Raw genomic sequence first — 22,045 nt, 5'->3', positions numbered from 1 at the left:
AGTTGGCTTGTTACATTGTAGTTGAAAGTGTGACCTTTTCACATTCCAATATAATTTGTTACAGTTCTGTTTCTAAGCACTTCATTGTTTGTTGCTTACTTGCGGGCAAAATGTTTTAGTAAACCTGTTCTTCTCTACACACTATATTAGAAATACATGCATACCCAATTTGGATTTGGGGGAATGTGCACCTTCTAAAAATATATGGTTTACTGGGATGAAGGTATTTTTGCCCCCCCCCCCCCAAATGATGTAAATGTGTTGATTTTGCAGTATCCGGAATTACAGAAATGATAGCTCAAATGGGGTGTCTACATTTTGGGGCCTCTATATGCCACATACTTAGGTAAACCTATACATATTGGGCATCAAACTGTTCAGTGGACTCCTTCAGTGTTTTACATTGGTAATGATGTCTGGGAGATATGCTGTAGATTGTTGACAGGAGTGCTCGGTGGCGCTCCTGCTCCCGTCCACGGCGAGATCAAGATGGTGGTGCCCCTGGTCGCCGTATGGGTTTGGTCGCTGGCGCGTTGATGTCATCACGCAAACAATGACATCACAACGCCGCAGTTTGGTGCCAAATTCAAAATAAAAGGACGCCCAGGATGCAGATTTAATGCCTGATTATAGGATTTGTTTGTTTCATTCCTTGGTGTTCCTAAATTCCTTAAATTACTCATAGGGATGCACCGAATCCAAGATTTGGTTCGGGATTCCCCCCAGGAAAGTGAAAGAGTACAAAATGTTCAAAAATGGTATGGCAATAAAAGTACCAAAACAGCTGGCGAAAGGGTTAAACACGAAGACTCACAGGATGCACTCCAATGGAGTATTTTACTAGTGAGCCAATCGACCTGGGGATTGTGTTTTTACAACCAGGGAAGGCCTAAGATTACAGGAGTCTGAAGGCACCCATTGACATAGAAAGAAATCTGCTCATAATGATTATCTAAGGACTGAGTCAGAAGTCCGGACTTGAATAATACCAACCCACTGCCTAAGGAACTACCGTCAATGGCCACCAGTCTAAAGCTGGCCATAGATGTTGAGATTTTTAAAAGATCAGATCCTGGTCGTGAGACCACGATCTTCTCAGAACGATCGTACGAATTTACCATCAACTAAAAAGACCAATTTGCCAGGAAAACAAAGGGGAGCTGCCTGCTTGGCCCTGCAAACATAGATAGATTGCACTGGGACCGACAAAGATTTTTTTGACCTGGCCGATCAATTTCCTGACAGATGGCGGCCGAAAAATCGTAAGATGTACGATCGTTCGAATCCCACTAACCGCACGATAATTTCGAAGGATTGGTCGGGCTTCCCTAAAATTGGTCTTCGGCAAGAAGAATCATCGCGTCTATGGGGAGCTTTAGAGAGGGAACTAGTGGCTCCGTGGGTATCCTGTGTGTGCGTGCGAAGGTGATATCTATAAAATTACCAGCAACCCCAGAATCAATGAGGGCAGAACACTGTATGCAACCTTTATCCCATTTAAGAAGACCTGGAACAATAATTGAGAAGAGAATATAGTTGGGGAATAGAAATGATAAAACCCAAACAGGACTCCCCAGACCTGCTTAGGCACTGCCTTTCCCCGGCCTCTTGGGACAAATGTCGGGGAAATGCCCTTTATCCCCACAATATTGGCATAATCCATAAGCCCACCTATGACCCTTCCTCAGAGGACAAACGAGTTGAACCCAATTGCATGGGTTACTCAACTTATCTAGGATCCGAAAGACAAAACGGTGAAACTCTGTCCAATAATCCTTGAATAGCTGCTTGCCTTGCCGGAGGTTACATATGGCTGCATCGGGAGAGGCGGCATGGTCAGGATCATCATATGTGAAAGGAAAGACAGGCTGGGTCACTGAGACACAGACTAAAAGCCCAAAGTTGTGGATCACCCTGCAGAAAAATCACAAAATTAACTCTTGACTCTTCTATAGGGAAGGAGTGGGGTAGCTTAGCGAAATGTAGTTTACAGGCCTCCTGAAAAAAAAATCTGCTGCAATCCCCAGAAAACTTTTCAGGGAAAGGTATCTTTGGCTCTACAAATGGATTACCCAAAGAAGAGGGTAGCGGTCTGCTCGCCTGGACTGGAATTGGCACCGAAGAAATAGTTTGTAACTGTCCCTGGAGACATTGAACTATCTGACCACCTTTTCGCCTCCTGTTCTCAGTCTCAGTCTAAGCCTGCTCTTCTGCCTGTAGCAGCAGCCTTTGGCTTCGGGTGGAGCCCTCCCATACTCAGATCCCGCAATGAATTAATGCAGGAGAACAAGGGTCACAGGCTGGGTCGGTATAGAGTTATGCAGTAATAGACAGGATCCGAAAGAACGATCAAGATACAGACAAAGAGTCAGGACGGGCAGCAGACAAGGCTTGGTCAGGGTCAAGAACTGGACAGAAATACTTAATAAACTCACCCAGAAACTATATGAATAGACCTATATTGGGCAATGAGCAATTGGCATTGAGCCTTTAAATATTTGAAATTTGCACCACTGCGCAATGACGTCACGTTGCACTCGGGTATTTCCAGATCTACCCGGAACACCACGCAAAGCAGAAGTGCCGGTTTCAATGCCAATTTAGAGCAGGATAATGCAGGCGGTGGACGTCCCACAGGTGAGATGGCGAGCGTCCCCGCTGCCTGCCAGGTATTAAAAGATGGAATTGTAGCCTTGCGATTGTCAATGCTTTTTCACAATTTTCTGTTTCAAATCCTCCGACAATTCTTTGCTTTTTTCCCTTTTTTCAGGTTCAGTGTGCTATGCACAAATTCAAACTGGAATGTGTACAGTGACCTTCGATGGGTGAATTTACTGAATAACCTGCTGGAAATTAAATTATTTCTAACTACTTCTAAAATTTGCCACTGATTTTGTCCAGTCCATTTTAGGATTTTTGTGTGGAATAAGATAAGATTTAGTAATTTATTTCCATTTTTTGTGCTGTTTCACTGCAAACAAAATATACAACATGATAGTGTTTTTCAACAATATCTCAAATGGGGGTCAAACAACAATATTCTGGAAGAGCAGAAGTATTATCTCAAAAAAAGAGCAAAGTTGACAATATTTTTGGCCAGTACCATAATACGTAGGCTTTGTCATCCCCTAACTTAGTCGAATACCTTTAACAATTAACTTCAGCTGTGGGCTAGGCCTGCATGGGCTTGGGGGAGGGTATTTCCCCATCTATTAACTAGGCATACCCTGGGGAAGATTAGGTTTCTTTTATTTATATTATGGTGCATTAAATGGGTTTTTTTTTTTCACACATCTTCATTGTGTTGTAGTTTTTTAAGTTGAGTTGGTGTACTTTTCCTGTTGTTTGGATAGGACTGTTAAAGGGGACCGATCACCCGAAAAAAAAAAAAAAATGGGAGCTGATGTCCATCCCCATGTACTGGCTACACAATTAAATAGTAACAAGAGAGGGGGAATGTGGGGAGTGCAGTTACATCTAGTAAGTGCTGAATGGAAAGTGAAAGTAATTGCCTGCCCAGCCTCTATGGAGAGGCAGGCAATATTTGATCGACAGCGAAGGTTTTTAAATTTTTTACAACAATAAAAAAAAATGGGTTTCAGGTTTAATTTGTAACAAATAAAAAAAAACCAAATACAAAAAGTATTATAGAAGTGATACCTATATTGGCCAACAATTTTTTTATTTATTATTTTTGCTACTGGCTAACACTGTACCACAGTTTTTGTTTTAGGTTTAATTTGAAAAGGACAATTATGTCTGGGTGACAAGTCCACCTTAAAGGAACATAAATACCAAAAATTAAGGTGTTTTAATAGGATGACAATATAATGTAGTGTTGCGCTGAACTGATTGTATTTATTTCAGAAAAACAACTATAGCTTATATAAATAAGATATATAGCCATGGGGGCAGCCATTCAAACACAGGATACACACTAGATAACAGATATGTTCTAAAGAACTACATTGTATGCTACAGAGCTTGTCTGTTATCTGCCGTTTCATCTGTGCCTTTTCTCCTTTTACAGCTTTATACATACCAGTTTAACAAGTGCAGTAGGGAAGCATATAATATTTTCATTGCTTTGAAACTGTTTAATTTTTTGGTGTTATTGTTCCTTAAAGACACCTCGCACAGTTGAGGGGAGGCAGAGATGCCAACTTTGCAAACCAGTAGTGTGTGCAGTGTGCCCTCAAAAACATGGGCATGGCCCATTTTGTATGGGGTGTAGCCTATTCCTCTTCACTGTACGTTATCACATCTTACTTGGACATCCCTAAATGCTTGCTGCACAAGGGCACATGTAACCCAGACTTCAATTAATGCTCACTACACATGGGCACATCTTAATTGGAGGGAAATTTGTGAACACATGGGAATGGGAGTGCAGGGGGAGGGCGGGAGGCGTGAGCCTTCGCTTCTGAAAATTAGCTACTATGACATCACGAAGACAGCTAGAATTTAAGCATGACAGGATGTCTCTTTTTAATATATATTAGGTTACTTAACCACATTAGTAACATCAAAAACTCCACCCATCGATTTAAATCGAGGCTTTACTGTATATCTGTAATTTATTTAAAGTAACACAAGCTAATCAATATACTGTCTACTTACTTCCTAAGCATTACGGAGCAAGTAGGCACTAGTTTGCACAACTGAAAGAATCCACTACCAAACCGCAATATTACAAGAAGGAAATTGACGCGAAGCCCTGATTAGTTACTATGTAGTAAATCGACCCCTTTTAAATATGCACCTTGACTCATTTAGGTTTCCTATAACCAACCCAACCGTACCTTTACTTCTTTCTCTTCTTCACACAGTACCCCACGCTTCTTCATTCTCTAAACAACTTTACCCCGCCCACCAAAAACCAACTCTCGCTCTAGATTCAGACACCGTAGGCAGCATGTCATTTAGAACATCATTTCCTCTACTCAAGGACTGCATTTCCCGACTTTTGAAGGCTACTGCGGTCCGCAGACAGGAAGTGACGTTTGCCGATTTGGCGCCATAGCAACAGTTGCTGCGAAGCGAATGAAAGAACGCTGGGCAGGAGTGGAAGGCCTCGAGGTAACTGTAAAATCTAGGGCAGAGTATTTTCTTAAACCAAATTGAGTGGCTATATAAATTCATCTTATGGATTTATATTGCACCCAAGTAGCGACCGGGAGTTGGCGATCCAAACATTCATTTAAACAATTGTGTTATTAAATGTTATTGTCTGTTGTAGCAGGTCGTTTTCCCTTTTTAAGGGGTCTGTGTTGCCCACCCTAAACATCGTGGAGACCAAATTACGGGTTCTGACCCTTATGTTGTGTCTTGTCGCTGGTCTATATATATATATTTATGTGCAAATTAAACCGGTGAGCATTTTTTTCTATGGTTTTTACTGTGATAAACAGAAATGCATTCTTAATCTTGCATCAGAACCTGTAGAGAACCCGGAGAACTGTTCAATGTTTGCCTTATGAGACTGGTGGTGCTGTCCAAAGAAAACTAATGACCGTGCCCAAATAGAAAGAACCTTAGACTTGTGCATTTTATTCTGTATATAGAGGTATTAGTTAATTGGATGTACAGTATTATAATGCAAAATATTATCAAAATATGGGTCATTCAAAACAATGGACAGAATGTCATTTCAACGCCAAATTAATTTAAATTTTTTAGCAAATATGTAGATGTATACTGACCCTTTAAAGTGATATGGTCATCAGAATACTTCAAAGGATAAGTAAACCGTGAAAATAAAATTGATGAGGGGCCTATTTTAAGCACTTTTGCAATGTACATTCATTATTTATTTTGTTTTTATTCCAAGATATTAAAGGATACGTGTACTGTTACTATGAATGAATTTTGTTACAACAGCGCTACCTGCTGGTCATTTTCCCACCAGTCTGACCACCAAGTAGTCAAAGAAGTTGTCAGGAGAAAGAAAGAGTCTGTTCTGATGTTCTTCTGCTTAGGAATAAAATTAGAAAGCTTTCTCACCTCTTTACTAAGCAGAAGAACATCAGAGCAGCCTCTTTCTTTCTCCTGACAACTTCCTTGACTACTTGGTGGTCAGACTGGTGGGAAAATGACCAGCAGGTGGCGCTGTTGTAACAAAATTCATTCATATTAACAATACATGTATCCTTCAATATCTTGAAATAAAAACAAAATAAATAATGAATGTACTTTGCAAAATGTCTTAGAATAACACAATAGTCAATTTTACATTCACTTATTATAAAAGTTGACTTATCCTTTAATACCTGGAAATTAGTCACTGTATTTGTGCTTCGATCGATTCACAAGATCTACTGGAGCTCATTTATAGACACTGGGTAAATTTGTACATGGACAGTAATCCATAGCAACCAATTAGCGATAAGCTTTTTTCAGCCAGCTGCAGGTCGAGCAGTAAAACTGGGTAACTGCCTAGGGGCAAATTTGCCCAGTATTTATAAATGAGCCCCACTGTCCTCAAGACAATGCTAAATCAAACACCTATTATCTGAATTGCTAATAAACATTTGTTACACTTGCATTCTTTTTCATGGACAGGGATATATGCCAGTGAAAGCTGCTTTACGATATTTGTATAAAGAAACACTACTTGAGCCCTATGAGAAGGTACCCTTTTGTGATCACCTTCCTATATGCTACAGTTTGACAAATACATTTAATTAATTGCTTTTACCAATTTACAAGCTCTTGCAGTCATTGTCTTACAGCAAATTAAAAAGATCAATGAACAACATGTATGATAGTGAATTTTGGATGCTTTTTATGGTCAAAGCTGTCAAATGAATAATTTACTATGGAGGCATTGGGTCTTCCTGGTGGCTCCAAAATGATGCTAACACTGCAATGTGTGTCTCCAAATTAATCTTTAAATGCCCCTATGCCAGTGCCACTTCATTGGTACAATTCCTGGCAACTCCGTCTGTGAAAGGTGCTCCTTGAACCATGATCTAATGTCTGGTAACAGAGTCCGATGAACTGCAGCACACTGATAAGGTGAATCAACTTTGCATCATGGTGATTTTATTGGCTCAAACATATAGTAGACAAAAGGAAGGCAACATTTCGTTATCAACAGGCTTGATAAAGGACCCCAGCAAAGCCGGAAACTTTGCCTTCCTTTTGTGTACTATATGTTTGAGCCAATAAAATCACCATGATGCAAAGTTGATTCAAGTGTGCTGCAGTTCCTTGGACTCTATATAACTTTTTACCGGCATGCAGGTTTGGTAATACACTGCCTAGAACCTGATCCTAAAGGATTATACACAGAGGTTGAGCACTTCATTATTGTGTGGAACTGATGTCTGGCAAATACTGCCTTTTCCTGATTCTGCCTGTGTGCTGCCTGCCTTGATCTGATGCCTGGACTTTTAGTATTGTTAAGCCTTGCTGTACTGTGCCTTGGCTGTTACCTAGTTTGTGCCAGGAACTTCACCCAGCCTTGCCTTATTACTCCCAGCACTGCAATACAGTGTGCTAATTTTCCTGATAGTAATACCTGGCCTTTGCCAGTGTCTGTCTTGCCTTGTACATGCAATGTGCTTAAAGGAAAACTATACCCCCCAAACAATGTAGGTCTCTATTAAAAGATACTGAGTAAAACAGCTCATGTGTAAAACCCTGCTTCATGTAAATGAACCATTATCATAATAATATACTTTTTTAGTAGTATGTGCCATTGGGTAATCATAAATAGAAAATTGCCATTTTAAAAAATAAGGGCCGCCCCCTGAGATCGTAAGATTCACTGTGTACACATACAAACCACATGTAAGGTCACATGAGCCAATTAACAGACAGAGTTCTGACTTTTGTTTCCTCACTTCTTCCTGTTACAGTTAGTGTTGTAGTATTTCTGGTCAGGTGATCTCTGAGGCAGCACAGATAGAGTCACAAAATGGTGGTTCAAGGCAAGAGATGTAAAAGGGCAATAATATTAGACATAATATGTTTCCTTTAAACAGACCTTCATGGACCTCATTGTCTAGCCAATATAGGCAAAATCACGGGGGCATTTGATATAATAATGAGATCCTTACTGTCACAGGTGTGGTAACCCCTAATTTGTACACAATTACCTGGAATTAACCCATACAATGGCCACATAAAGGTTCCTGTGTTCCTGGTAAGAAACCCAGTCTTTCTCAACCCATCTTTTTGAGTTTTAGGTTTAATTAACTCTCCAATATTTCTTCCCTTTTTTAATAGGAAAAATAGGTGGTAGACTTACTAAATGACCATACTATGGATCCAATTTCAGAACCTCTTAAGAAGGTGATCAGATGATTGGGCCATTGTGGCAACCTATATTTTATATAATTTATAAAAAGAAATTCTATACATGCAGTAACAGGAGATATCTTCTTTGAAACCTTGTTTCATTGATACTTTGAATTATTTTTATTTTAACAATGATTATCTGCAGCTCTAAGGCTTCACCATTGTTTTCATCAATCATTTTGAAAAATTGTATAATCTTGCTAATGATGGGTATACCCCATTTAATCATGGCTACATGTGTTACATAGATGATACATCCTTTATCTGGTCCAGTACATTGGCATCATTACAAAGATTTTCTTGAGTACTCAAATATTGGACATCCAACTATCCAAGTTCACATTGTAGACTGACCCTACTACATTACACTTTCTTGATGTGAATATTCAGTATAACAATTATTTATAACAAGCCAACTGGTGAGAACAAACGGCCCCCTCTCCGGTGTGTGTGCCCGATGTAGCGATGCATGCGTGGGGGATCGCACGCACCGAGGAGTGTGCTGAGTGCCAGTGGGTGAACAAAGGTCCGGACCAGGTGTAGGCGAAAGGAAAGGTAAGTGCTTGGCACCCCCATTTTCTTTGCGCTCTAGGCACATGCCTCTTCTGCCTACCCCTAGTTCTGGCCCTGGTTTCCATCCACTGGGAATTCTTAAAGGTCTGCCTAATAGTCAGTTCTTTAGGGCAAGGTGGATTACTTTATATACTAGCCTTTGTCAATGAGAATCTCTTAAAGGGGTTGTTCACCTTTACATTAACTTTTAGTATGAATTAGAGAGTGATATTTTGAGACAATTTGCAATTGGTTTTCATTTTTTATTATTTGTGGTCATTTAGCTTTTTATTCAGCAGTCCTCCAGTTTGCAATTTCAGCAGTCTAGTTGCTAGGGTCCAAATATCACTGAATACAAAGGGAAGAAGTATTGGAGAGTTAATTTAAAACTCAGAAGGTGAGTTGAGAAAGACTTGGTTTCTTACTAGAAACACAAGGACCTTTCCGTGCAGTAACTGTGGCTATAGTAATGGCCTAATTCCAAATAATTGTATGCTACATCCATCAAAGGGTACTACACATCAAATTAGTGGTTGCCACACCTGTGGCCGTAAGAAGGTAATTTATTACATTAAATGCCACAGTTGTTTGACCTATATTGGTCAGACGAGCAGGCCCATTAAGGTCCATTTAAATGAGCAGAAATCAGCCATAAAAAATATCAGGATCCTGTTAATCAGAACAGAAACTATGTTGGCAAAAAAAGGGCCATAGGATATAACAGTTATGGTGGCAAATACTGGTAAGGGTGGTAACCAAGGAAGGACAGGATAAGAAGCTTACTTCAGAGAGTGCTTTTGGATTTAGTTGTTGCGAACAATATACCCAGGAGGGTTAAATGAAGTATTTTACATTGCGTGTTTCTTATAACGATATGGCCATTATAGAATTAAATTTTTCTGATATAATCATCAAGGAACTACCGTATATACTCGTGTATAAGCCGACCCGTGTATAAGCCGAGGTACCTAATTTACCTAAGAAAACTGGAAAAATTTATTGACTCGTGTATAAGCCTAGGGGCTGATTGAAAATCAATCTGTACCTGCACCCACTGAATAACAATGAAAGGTAGGCCTGCCCACAGTTTAAAAAAAAAAAATTGTAAGCACACCAGTCACAGTAAAATAACTTATAACTCAACCAGGGGCAGAGAGACGGAAAGATGCAGCAACTACATACGAGGCTCCTTCTGCGGCCCCAACAGTGTGCAGGACACATGTAAATGTTTACAGTCCGCAGCAAGAGCTTTGAAATTCCTCTGCTTATTTTGGTCACAAACTCTTCTAGGAGAATATGGCCTGGATGGGGGAAGGGGGTCCAATAATCCCATTATTATAAATAAGCCCCTGTTTAGCAGTTGGTGCTGCCATGCTGGTTCCTGTAGGGAGAAGATAATCCATATAGAATACAGGGCTAGCAGTGGGTGCTGGGAAATAACACAACACTTTATACAAAAGGGCCCTGGTCCCCACACCCCATTTTGTGAGCCTATGAATATCAATGAAGTGAGGAGTTACTAATGACACACCCAGGTGCTGAAAGTAGGGGTTATTTTCTTTCAAATACCGTATATACTCCGTATATACGCCAATCCCTCACCGGATCCCTCACCTCCCTCTCCCATATATACTCCGTATATACGCCAATCCCTCACCGGATCCCTCACCTCCCTCTCCCATATATACTCCGTATATACGCCAATCCCTCACCGGATCCCTCACCTCCCTCTCCCATATATACTCCGTATATACGCCAATCCCTCACCGGATCCCTCACCTCCCTCTCCCATAGCGCATCAGGACTCTGTGACTGACTGTCACGATCGCCGCCCGGAGCAGGTCCAGGAGCTCCGGGCGGCGTGTCCTTCCCTGCCGGCGTCGCTCCCAAAATGGCGGCGCCCATGGCCGCCACGTGGGTAGCGGCGCCGGCGCCTCTACCCATGTGGCGGCCATGGGCGCCGCCATTTTGGAAGGACGCCGGCAGGGAAGGACGCGCCGCCCGGAGCTCCTGGACCTGCTCCGGGCGGCGATCGTGACAGTCAGTCACAGTCCTGATGCGCTATGGGAGAGGGAGGTGAGGGATCCGGTGAGGGATTGGCGTATATACGGAGTATATATGGGAGAGGGAGGTGAGGGATCCGGCGAGGGATTGGCGTATGACCCGCGTATAAGCCGAGGTCGAGTTTTTCAGCACATTTTGGGTGCTGAAAAACTCGGCTTATACGCGAGTATATACGGTATATACCAGGAACAGATGACCATAGCCCATGCCATGCTTTTCTTGCTGACTTAGATCATAATATGTGATGAATTACTTTTGTTAAGAATCAAGCCTTGTTTTGCTACCATTTGAAGATTTGTTCATTTTTCCTTGATAAAGGATTGGGACTGTCATATACCTACTCATGGGCATTTTTGCTTTCACATTCACTGTGATTGAATCATACTTTCCTTAAACAAGGCCAGTTATTGGAATTTTATTTATATAAGCATGTTTGACTTGTTTGGAATAAGATTTGTGTTAAGATGGGTTAAAGAATGGTTAAAAGGCATGGCTTGTTAATTATGCAAATTTTGACCTTTTTAATTTATGCACCTATCACTGATCTATATGCTTGATGAAGTGGTGTGCCCAAAAAAATTGCAAATACTGCAGGGCTTGCCCACATTTACTGTTTGTGCCAGAGTCCTTTTCTTAGGCCTGACTCTTTGACTACTGGTGGGGTGCTTTAGCCTAACTCTACCCTTTCGTCAGGGAAGTTCCTGAGAAAGGAGCCTGAGGCGTCTCCTGCAATGCTGCCCCTTGCCACTTACCTTTCCTGCATGAGGGTTGGGGGCGCATTGCTAATTCCGAGAACGGAACTACCTGGACTTTGTTACATACCTCCCAACTGTCCCCTTTTTCAGCAAGACAGTACCGCTTTAGACAGCTCAACCCACAGTCCCGCATTTGTACTGGAAAGTCCAGACTTTCTCTGCACTGAACAGCCAGAAAAGAAACAAAAGTTTCCAAATTAATTGGCTTTTGGCAGAGAACCCAGAACAGCTAACAGGTGCAAATAAGATACTTTGTAACAGTTCTGAGATCAGTAAATAAGTAATTGTAACAATATAGATAAGAGGTCCCTTGGGAAAAGTTAGACTCACAGCTTAAAGAGCAATTCACCTTCATTAGCAAAACTGTAATAACTGACAAAAAACACAGATATGTTCAAACTTTCATACACTGACAAATTATATAAAATTAACATGGTAATTAGGGGGTGTGGCCACAAAAACGGGCATGGTCAAAAAAGTTTCAATACACGTGGCAAATTTTTTTGTCCCTTTTTTTATTTCCAAAATGTTGGGAGGTATGTTGTTAACTTCTGCTGTTCTGTGCCCTGGCCTTTTATGTCTCTGCTCTCTCATATGTTCTAGGACCTTTACCCTGTCTTGCCTTATTATTCTGCCAATTCTGCAATATACTTTATACATTGTCTTGTCTGCAAGTTAACCCTAACCTGTGCCAGTGCCTGCTTTCTGTGAAGCCTTGTATCTGTCTTTTACTCTTTGCAAAGTACCAGTCCTGCCCTTTCCTAGTTAGCTTCCTTACTGGTTCTCACCTTAAATCCTTAAAAGAAACCAGGGGCCGCTTGTGGTCCATAAAAAGACAATGGGGAACTACATGGAACAAATTCTGAAGCACAGATCTTCACAACTAAAAGGCTGTAGCTTTTTTAGCCTACTTCTTTGTTAAGCTTAAGTTCTCCTTTAATTTATTTGGAAGAGTGTGCAGTGGTGCAGTATTCTAAAATGACATTTTTGTGTTTGTTGGGTATTAAAGAAAATACACATCTTAACAATACTGTTACATTAGCTTCTCCATCAGAATTCATGGTCATTTACATTTAAACAACTTTTTTCTAGAGGTCCCATTTACTTAGCTCGAGTGAAGGAATAGAATAAAAAAAACTTCGAATTTCGAATGATTTTTTTGGCTACTTCGACCATCGAATGGGCTACTTTGACGTTCGGCTTCGAATCGAAGTATTCGAACTAAAAATCGTTCGAATATTCAACCATTCGATAGTCAAAGTACTGTCTCTTTAAAAAAAACTTCGAACCCCTAGTTCCCCACCTAAAACCTACCAAAGTCAATGTTAGCCTATGGGGAAGTTCCCCATAGGCTTTTGAACAATTTTTAGGTCGAAGAAAAATCGTTTGATCGTTTTGAACGATTCGAAGGATTTAATCTTCATTCAGGATTTTTCTGATTAACTAGCAGTTAGGAAGGTTTCATTCAGACATAGAGTAAACTTGTTGTGCATGTGTCTTTTTTCAGCCTAAAGCTGGCCATAGACGCAAAGATCTGATCGTATGAATCGAGGATTCGTACGATTTTCAAACCGTGTGTGGAGAGTCCCGAGATTTTTCATCCGGCGAAGATCGGTCGTTTGGTCGATCAGACAGGTTAGAAAATTTCTGTCGGCTGCTGATAATATCTCTGCGTGTATTGCCGATCGTACGATTTTCAGTGGGAGACTGTCACTAGCTTTAGTTGGACATAGATATCGTACGATTGCTGTCAGGGGCAGAACATTGCTGATCTGTTCTTTAGCTAATGGTCTGAATGGTTAGTGGCGGGTCGGGAGATGGGAAAGTCCAATCGTACGATGATTCGTACGATCGGATCTTTGCATCTATGGCCAGCTTGAGTTACAATGAATTATACTTTGATATGTTTTAGTTTAGCAGCTGCTGCAAATCTCAAAACACTGTCAAATACTGTGTCTGACAAAGCAATGGCAAATTTTGTTGGAATAACTTGTTGAATTCTGAACTTGATTAACAGCATGTTTTTACTTTCTAACAGATCTACAATGGCACTTCCATCTGATGAGACTGCAGCAGATCTCCCTGTCAGGGACCTAGGACCAGTTGCTACAGGAAATGCTCCAATACAAGGTTTACCCCCCCCCCTGTTCAATATGTTGTAAAATCATTACATGATAAGAAATGTTGTATGTGTCTTTTAAGCTATCATTACAGTACTGTCTAAACAACAACATCAAGGAGTTAATTCCAACAACAAATGTTTGCAGTAAGAAAATATCATACTGTAGTGATAGTGTAGTTGCAATGTTTAGGAGTAATACTCAGAAAGTGGTAGAACACACAGAACTTATAGAAAGGGCATTGGCAGTGGAGTGGTGTAAAAGAGTAAAGATATGTGGAAATCCATTAAAAAAAATCTAATATTCCCACAACTAAAAGATAAAATATTTCAAAGAGTGCTATAGAAAACTATTTTTTTCCTGAGGGAAACACAATCTTAGCCTTAGAAGCAGGCACTAGGCAAGAAGTATATACCAGAGTCTAGGTCAAGTGTCAGAGCAGAATCGGAACAACAGGCAAACAAACCTAGTCAGGGCAGGTGGTAGGCAGCATACCAGACAAAGGGGCAAGGGCATCCAAAAAATCTATCGCTCCTTTGCTCTATTTTCAATAATGTGCCAGTTCTATGAGAAACATAATGGGCCAGTTGTGTCAAAAACAAAGGTATGAATTTCATATATGTATATGTAATTTCTTTGCAGTCTAACAGCACAAGAAAACTGCAAATAAAAATATTATATTTGATTTAACAAATAAATCGTTAAAAGGAATGGAAAAAATTGGGGTACCTTTTAGAAGTTTTAAGAAATATTTGGATTTCAAACTGGTAAAAATCAGACATTTAACAAGTATCTCTGTGCATTACAATGAACACAGAGAAAAGCAGAGCACTGTAAGTGAGGAAGAAAATTGTAAGAAAACCTGGACGATCTCAAGACTACCCATGTGCCCATGGCACTGTAGCCAATCTCCCTAGATGTGAACACAAGAAAAAAAAATATTTAAAGATTAAAGAGATGAATCCTTTGAATTGTTGTGATTTGTATACATCAACTGCCAGACAAGCTGGCCGTCAGACACAAGGCACAACAGTTTCAACCTATAACATCTGACACCAGTTCAAAAGAGGGCTCTGTAGTAGAAGGTTAAGGAAAGCCCCACTTCTTAAATTGAAACACAAGAAAGCCTGACAAGAGCATGTCCTGTTGACATGGACATTCAAGCTTTTTCACTAAGTACAGCATCCCTTTGTTTAAAGGGAAGAATTAAGCCTTCAAGAAAAAAAACAGCAACCCCAGAGTGAAATGGAAAAGTGGTCCTTACAGTAGAAAGTTCATTCATGGCTATAGGAAGTACTTGATTTGAGTTATTCTCTCCAAAGGGTGTGATACTAAATATTAAGTCTAGAGTGGCAATAATTTTGTCAATAACATTTTCAACTGAAATAGAATATGTTGAATACCAAATATTATATAATGAAGGGCATAACATTGTGTGCATGAGCTACCCAGCAAAATCATTTTCTACCCTCACACAGCACTCCATCCACATTCCATTAACACTTTCTTAATGACCTCCCACTCCCCATCTATGTCCTCTATAGTTGCTCTACTGTCTGTAACCTTAATACAGAAACAAGGAATTTTGGAAACCTGGTTTTGACAACATCTTTTACAGTAGGTCACATTATTTTATAATAATGTGTGATTTGAAAAAAGTGCAAAGGTGCCAATAGTTTTGTTCATGACTGTAAAGAGGAGGCTTTGTAAGATATCCGATTGAGTGTTTGGCCCAGTTTTCTGTGTCCCCTTTTGTTGCATTCAGTGAAGTGGTATTTCAAACTTAATCTGCATATAGATAAACACTACGTTTTGCTCAATAAATATACAGTCATAAAAAAGTTTGGGAACCCCTCTCAGCCTGCATAATAATTTACTCCACTTTCAACACAAAAAAGTGCTATGTCTTTCATTTCCCAGGAACATCTGAGTACTGGAGTGTTTTCTTAACAAATATTTTTAGTGAAGCAATAATCAGTTGTATGAAATTATGTGAAATGTGAAAAACTGGCTGTGCAAAAATTTGTGTACCCTTGTAATTTTGCTAATTTTAATGCATATAATTGCTTAATACTCATTACTGGCAACACTAAATTGGTTGGATTAGCTCATTAAGCCTTCATAGGCAGGTGTGTCCAATCATGAGAAAAGGTATTTAAGGTGGCCAATGGCAAGTTGTGCTACTGTTTGACTCTCCTCTGAAGAGTGGCAGCATGGAATCCTGAAAGCAACTCTCAAAAGATCTGAAAACAAAGATTCAGTATCATGGTTTAGGGGAAGGCTATAAAAGCTATCTCAGGGGTTTAAACTGTCAGTTTCAACTGTAAGGAATGTTATCAGAAAATTGAAGGCCACAGGCACAGTTGCTGTGAAACCAAGGTTTGGCAGGCCAAGAAAAATACAGGAGCAGCATATGAGGAGGATTGTGAGAATGGTAATAGACAACCCAAAGATCACCTCCAAAGACCTGCAAGAACATCTTGCTGCAGATGGTGTATCGGTACATCGTATCACAATTCAGCGCAATTTGCACAAAGAAACATCTGTATAGCAGGGTGATGAGAAAGAAGCCCTTTCTGCACTCATGCTTATTCACTTGTTGTATGCAAAAGTTCATTTAGACAAGCCACATTAATTTTGGAACAAAGTGCTTTTGACTGATTAGACAGAAATTGAGCGATTTGCATGGTGCAACACCGCATTCCAAGAAAAACACCTGCTACCTACTGTCAAATTTGGTGGAGGTTCCATCATGCTGTGGGGCTGTGTGGCTATTTCAGGGACCGGGGTCCTTGTCAACCCAATATCAACAAATTCTTCAGGATAATGTTCAAGCATCAGACACAAAATAGAAATAGTGAATTTATTACAAAAAAGCAAAAACAAAAGATAATTACAAAATTATACAAAAATTAAATAAAGAGGTGAGCCCAATGCGGTTTGACCTTAAGGGTCTTCCTCAGGGGGCACAAATAGACAAAAAAAGAAAAAAGGCAGAACGAGCCTTACAGTCTCTTAAGTTTTATAGTCCATGCTGAAGGTTTCCTCTACGAGGATCCGGCGTCTGACGTCATTTCCGCCTACTCCAGTGCCAGAGAGGAAGAGCGACGTCATCCAGGAAGTGGTTAGGAACGCAAATGCGTTCCAGGTTAGCATCCATGCCTAGCTATATAAAGAAACATTCTCATTAGCGTCGGTATATTGCCCAACCATCACCATTATGGACAGACATAATATCAAAGGCTATTGTGATACTAAGCTCTATAGTTAGTATAGGTATGGGTAGATAGAATTTGATTAAAAGTAGGGAGGGGTGTATGTATGGATGCTGGGTTTTCATTTGGAGGGGTTGAACTTGATGGACTTTGTCTTTTTTCAACCCAATTTAACTATGTAACTATGTAAGTCCACTCATCTATAAGAGATCAAGCTCTAAGAGCGAAGCATCAATATTTCTGTGTCCTATAATCAAATAATCAGTAAACATCACTTCCTGCCATTTGTCTTTCAGCGCAATGTGTGCTTACATTTGGAGTGCATATGCGTTCCAGCTCACTGTCTTGCCTATCTTATGACTATGCTTTTTTGTAGCATCCATATTCAAAATACATCCTCCAAATAATGGACGTATAGAGAATATTAATAATCGCCATAAAATGAATTAAAGAGTACAATAGCATTAGCAGAATTTGTGGTCTTGTGGTAGGGGAAGTTTGTTTGCCAATATATATAGCTTTATATATATTAGGCTTCTAAGGACAAACTCATAATGAAAAATCAAAACAAAAATTGAGAAAAGTGAAAAAATGAAAAAGTGTATGGAAACTTATACTTACACATTACTTGTACATCAGATCATCCAGACGTGTGCTGAGACTGAGCAAGCGATAATGCTTGATTAAATCGTTTTTCATCTAGTCTGTAGGAAGCAAGATAAATTGAGCATTTCATTTAGTCCTGATGGAGTAACTGTATTCAAACGAAATATCCATGTTTGTTACTACCAATTTATTGTTTTGTTGTACAGTGCTTTGCCCTCAAGGAGCGCTTTACAAATAAAAATATACATACATATACATACATACATTCCGCCTCCCTCCTAAATAGTAATGTAAATATACTACAGCAAGTCGCTTCATTGCGCACACGGTTAAAAAACATTGGCATCATTTGCAAACTGATGCAATAATTGGTGCCGGATGTCAAGAGGCCCCAATGTTGGCTTATAAAAGGGGTAGGAATTTAAAGGATATGCTAGTGAAGGCGAATAATAAAGCACATTACTCAACTCCGCATTTTTTACAGAACCCAAAGCCAGGCAACTATAAGTGCTTTAATTGCTCCATTTGCAATAGTATGATCCAAACTACTTCTTTTTCTCATCCTAGGACTTCACAAAGGTTTCAGATAAAACAGAGAATTACTTGCCAGTCAATGTATGTGGTATACACCCTGGTTTGTCCTTGTGGTCTATATTACATAGGAAAAACTATACAAAAATTAAAAGACAGATTTATCAAACACAAAAGTGTGATTAAAATAGGTCGATTAAAACTCTCGATTAAAAAACTCTGTTACTGAGAAAGGAGGCAGAATGGATCTTTCGGCTGAACACTGTGACTCCTATGGGTCTTAATGATTCATTAAATCTGTCCTGTTTTTTACAGAGCAGATAATGACTGCTGCAACTCTAATCGGCTCCTATTATGGATATTTTCTTTGATTCATCCAGTACGAATTTTTCTATCCAATTTTTCTATCCATACTAGATGATGAACCGGGATAGGTATGTTCTGCTTGAGATATAGATATTCTTCAAATCCAATCGTATAATCCAAGATTTAATAAAGAATATGTCTCTTTAGGGTTGTTACGTAATCTTGTAAAATGTTTTTTTTGGTATAATGTTTTTTGTATAATTATGTAATTTTTTTTTATTTTTTCTAGTGTATAACAGACTCATGGGACACCAGACTTAGACTGTATCTGGGGCTCTTAAACAAGAAATGGCCTATTTGTGATTTAATTGTGCACAGTAACATGAGTTATGATGTCATTTTTTTGTTGTATCTTGGCCATCAAACAGACATGATGTGCAGCAATTGTGAGTCATAACATGGATTTGGAAAAGTGTGCGAGAAATTGTTATTTTTTTCCCCTATTTTGAGATCTAATGCGTGCTATTTTTGTAATAACTAGAATGCGCATGCGCAACAGAGAGTGGAACGCATATGCGTTCCATTCTAAGAAGTTGTGCGCATATTCCCATTTTCGCCTATAATTGGGCGTTAATGCGCATGATTGAATGGAACGCATGCACGTTTTCGCCTATGACTGGGCGTGAATGCGCATGTTCGAGTGGAACGCATATGCGTTCCAAATAGAGATTTAGTGAGCACACTTCCTATTTTCACCTGTAATTGGGCGGAAATGACGTCACACGCCAAGCATCGTCTGTTTGGGAGCCTGCTTAACATGCCACAAGGTATTTGAACTGCATGTACACATACAATCTTCCTGCCTTTTTGATCTTTCTTATATTGAGGAGTTTTTTGCCCCTGATGAAGACCACCGTGGTGGTCGAAACACGTCGGGTTTTTCTATGATGTTTGTAAGTTTTTAACAATATGATATAATAAATTTTGATTCTTTTGTATAAGTCTGAGTGTGCAATCCATAGATATATCTATTTCTACTTAATAGTAATGTATTCTTATCTATACCACCCACGGAGGAGGTTATCTGGTCGATACCCATTAAATGTAGTGACGAAACATTATTATTATGTTCCCTACAATGTTGTACTAGGGGAGTGGATTCTTTGCCTAACTTGATGACACTTTTATGTTTGATAAACCTATCCTTCAATTTTTGTACAGTCTTGCCTGTGTAATATAGGCCGCAAGGGCAAATAATGATGTAAACCACAAACATTGACACGTAATTCTATGTTTAATTTTATATCTCTGTAGCGTTTGTGGATGGGCAAATGATGGATCTTATAACATACTGTTGCACACTGAGCAATTGAAGCATCTATAATTTCCTGGTTGAGGGTTAGAAAGAAATTGTGTAACAGAGTAATGTGATTTGTTATTGGCCTTCACCAAATGATCTTTTAAATTCTTCCCTCTTTTATATGCAAACATCTGGGATTCTTGACAAGACGTACCCAATATTGCATCTGTCTGTAGATGGTGCCAATGTTTGGAAATCGTATGTTTAACAAAACCACTAGCCATTGTGTATTTTGAGACAAAGACTGTTCTGCGTTTGGCAGATTCTGTTTTAGCCTCGTCGGTCTTTACCTTTGAGATTGCTTGTTCGATCACATCAGGAGTGTATCCACACTCCCAAAATCTGTCTGCCATAGATTGTATCGAGGAATCTAAAACTAAAATAAAATTTGAGTATGTGTTTGTGGATCTATATTAATCATCTTGAGTTTCTCCAAAAAATCAAAAGAATCCTTAATGAAGGAAGGAATCATGGATACATTACTCTGTAGATAAAAATCAACAAATTGAGCAATTGGCTGGCAAATTGAGCCAGAAGCAGATATAATCGGTCTCCCAGGGGGTTTACTTAGTGGTTTATGTATCTTGGGGTGCAAATACAAACATGGTCGGCGTGGATTCTGCATAATAAGGGAATCGTTAGTTTTTTCGTCAATCATTTTGGACCTCAGCGCTGTAGTTACCATATTCTTTATCTCCTTCAGATATGTGAAGGTTGGGTCACCAGATAGTTTCTCGTAACATACACTATCTGCCAATTGATTGAGCTTCTGTTCTATACTCTGCATAACCCATAATTACTATTCCCCCACCCTTGTCTGCTGGTTTTACAATGTGTGTTTTGTCATTAGCCAACTCCTGTATAGAGATTATTTCCTTATGTGGAACATTACTGGTATATCGATGTTTTTGTTTGGCATAATGATTTATATCCCGTCTAACATTGTTGGCAAATGTTGTTACTGACCTATTTTGTGTCGGTGGCATTTATGTTGATTTAAGTCGCAGTTGGTTGGCCATATTTGGAATCAGTTGCTCAGTCTCAGATAACGCCGGTTCATCTGTGGGATTAGAAGCAAAAAAAGATTGTAAATTTAATTTGCGACAAAATTTAAATAATTCAATCTCAAAATTGAAATGATTAAAATTGGTGGTAGGGACAAAACTAAGACCCCTACCTAAAACCTGTGCCTGTGTCTCTGTCAAAGGTGTAGAGGATAGATCAAATATCGTTTGTCCCTTCTGTGTGTCTTTACTGGACTGGATTGGGTTATCTGTAAATTCTCCTGATTCGTTTGTTCGTCTGTCCCTTGTTTTTGACTTATTCTGTCCCCTCCTTGTTTTTTTTCTTTGTTTGCCTTTTATGCCCTTTGATAAAAAATCAGTCTTATGGCGTTCACCAGGGGAGTCACTGTCGGCAGTATCACTAGCACTACTAGAGGAGGAGGATCCTCTGAATTGTTGTCGATTGGTGAACCTACGTGGTTTTCTGTTGAATATATCACCTTTAGACCACCTGTATATATTATCAGTTTTGTAATCTTGTATAACCTTCAGTAAAGTTTTCTTTTTAAAGGCTAATCATTTCTCCATGTATCAAGTTTTTGAGATAAATCGCCATTAAAAGTATCTCTTTACGCCTGGTTTGAGACTTTGTCAAATTCAAGTTCTGTCTTAAGAATATCAGTACGGATTTTAGATAAGTTATTGCTCATGTGTTCATCACCAGTACCATAAGGTCTAGTGAAGCCTTATTCAAAATAGCACTTCACTTACATAGTAAGTAAGGTTGAAAAAAGACACACGTCCATCAAGTTCAACTTTTTTTTTTTTTTTATATCTGCCTAACTTCCAGTTGATCCAGAGGAAGGCAAAAAAAACCCATCTGAAGCCTCACCAATTTGCCTCAGAGGGGGAAAAAAATCCTTCCTGACTCCAAAATGGCAATCAGACTAGTCCCTGGATCAATTTGTACTATGAGCTATCTTCCATAACCCTGTATTCCCTCACTTGCTAAAAAAACATCCAACCCCTTCTTAAAGCTATCTAATGTATCAGCCTGTACAACTGATTCAGGGAGAGAATTCCACATCTTCACAGCTCTCACTGTAAAAAACCCCTTCCGAATATTTAGGCGGAACCTCTTTTCTTCTAATCGGAATGGGTGACCTTCTGTCAGCTGGAAAGACCTACAGGTAAATAAAGCATTAGAGAGATTATTATATGATCCCCT

General features: G+C 39.5%; 2 protein-coding genes and 1 long non-coding RNA gene across 11 annotated transcripts in view; 2 read left to right on the top strand and 1 right to left on the bottom strand.

Moving 5' to 3' along the window:
* The window catches only part of fto.L (FTO alpha-ketoglutarate dependent dioxygenase L homeolog), a 198,116-nt gene extending 193,161 nt beyond the window's left edge, over window positions 1-4,955 (bottom strand). For 4 of the 8 annotated variants that reach the window (XM_018256821.2, XM_041589349.1, XM_018256820.2 and 1 more), the window contains exon 1: window positions 4,803-4,955. In XM_018256821.2, the coding sequence (XP_018112310.1) occupies window positions 4,803-4,847 (45 nt within the window). In that variant the 5' untranslated portion in view covers window positions 4,848-4,955. 8 annotated transcript variants of the gene reach the window in all.
* Window positions 4,946-22,045, top strand: part of rpgrip1l.L (RPGRIP1-like L homeolog) — a 111,981-nt gene continuing 94,881 nt past the window's right edge. The window contains exons 1-2 of one of the 2 annotated variants that reach the window (XM_018257765.2): window positions 4,946-5,079; window positions 13,714-13,805. In XM_018257765.2, coding sequence (XP_018113254.1) covers window positions 13,721-13,805 — 85 coding nt within the window. In that variant the 5' untranslated portion in view covers window positions 4,946-5,079; window positions 13,714-13,720. Of the gene's footprint in view, window positions 5,080-13,252; window positions 13,311-13,713; window positions 13,806-22,045 lie in introns of those variants that run through there. The other variant, XM_018257766.2, reaches the window with a different exon arrangement.
* Window positions 16,336-19,454, top strand: LOC121402986. The gene is made up of 2 exons (XR_005966921.1): window positions 16,336-18,581; window positions 18,743-19,454. It is a non-coding gene; the product is annotated as an uncharacterized LOC121402986 (long non-coding RNA).

Source organism: Xenopus laevis, chromosome 4L, assembly GCF_017654675.1.
Source record: "Xenopus laevis strain J_2021 chromosome 4L, Xenopus_laevis_v10.1, whole genome shotgun sequence".
Taxonomy (NCBI): domain Eukaryota; kingdom Metazoa; phylum Chordata; class Amphibia; order Anura; family Pipidae; genus Xenopus; species Xenopus laevis.
The sequence above is the reverse complement of the archived record's forward strand: the minus strand, read 5'-3'. Positions and strand labels throughout refer to the sequence as shown.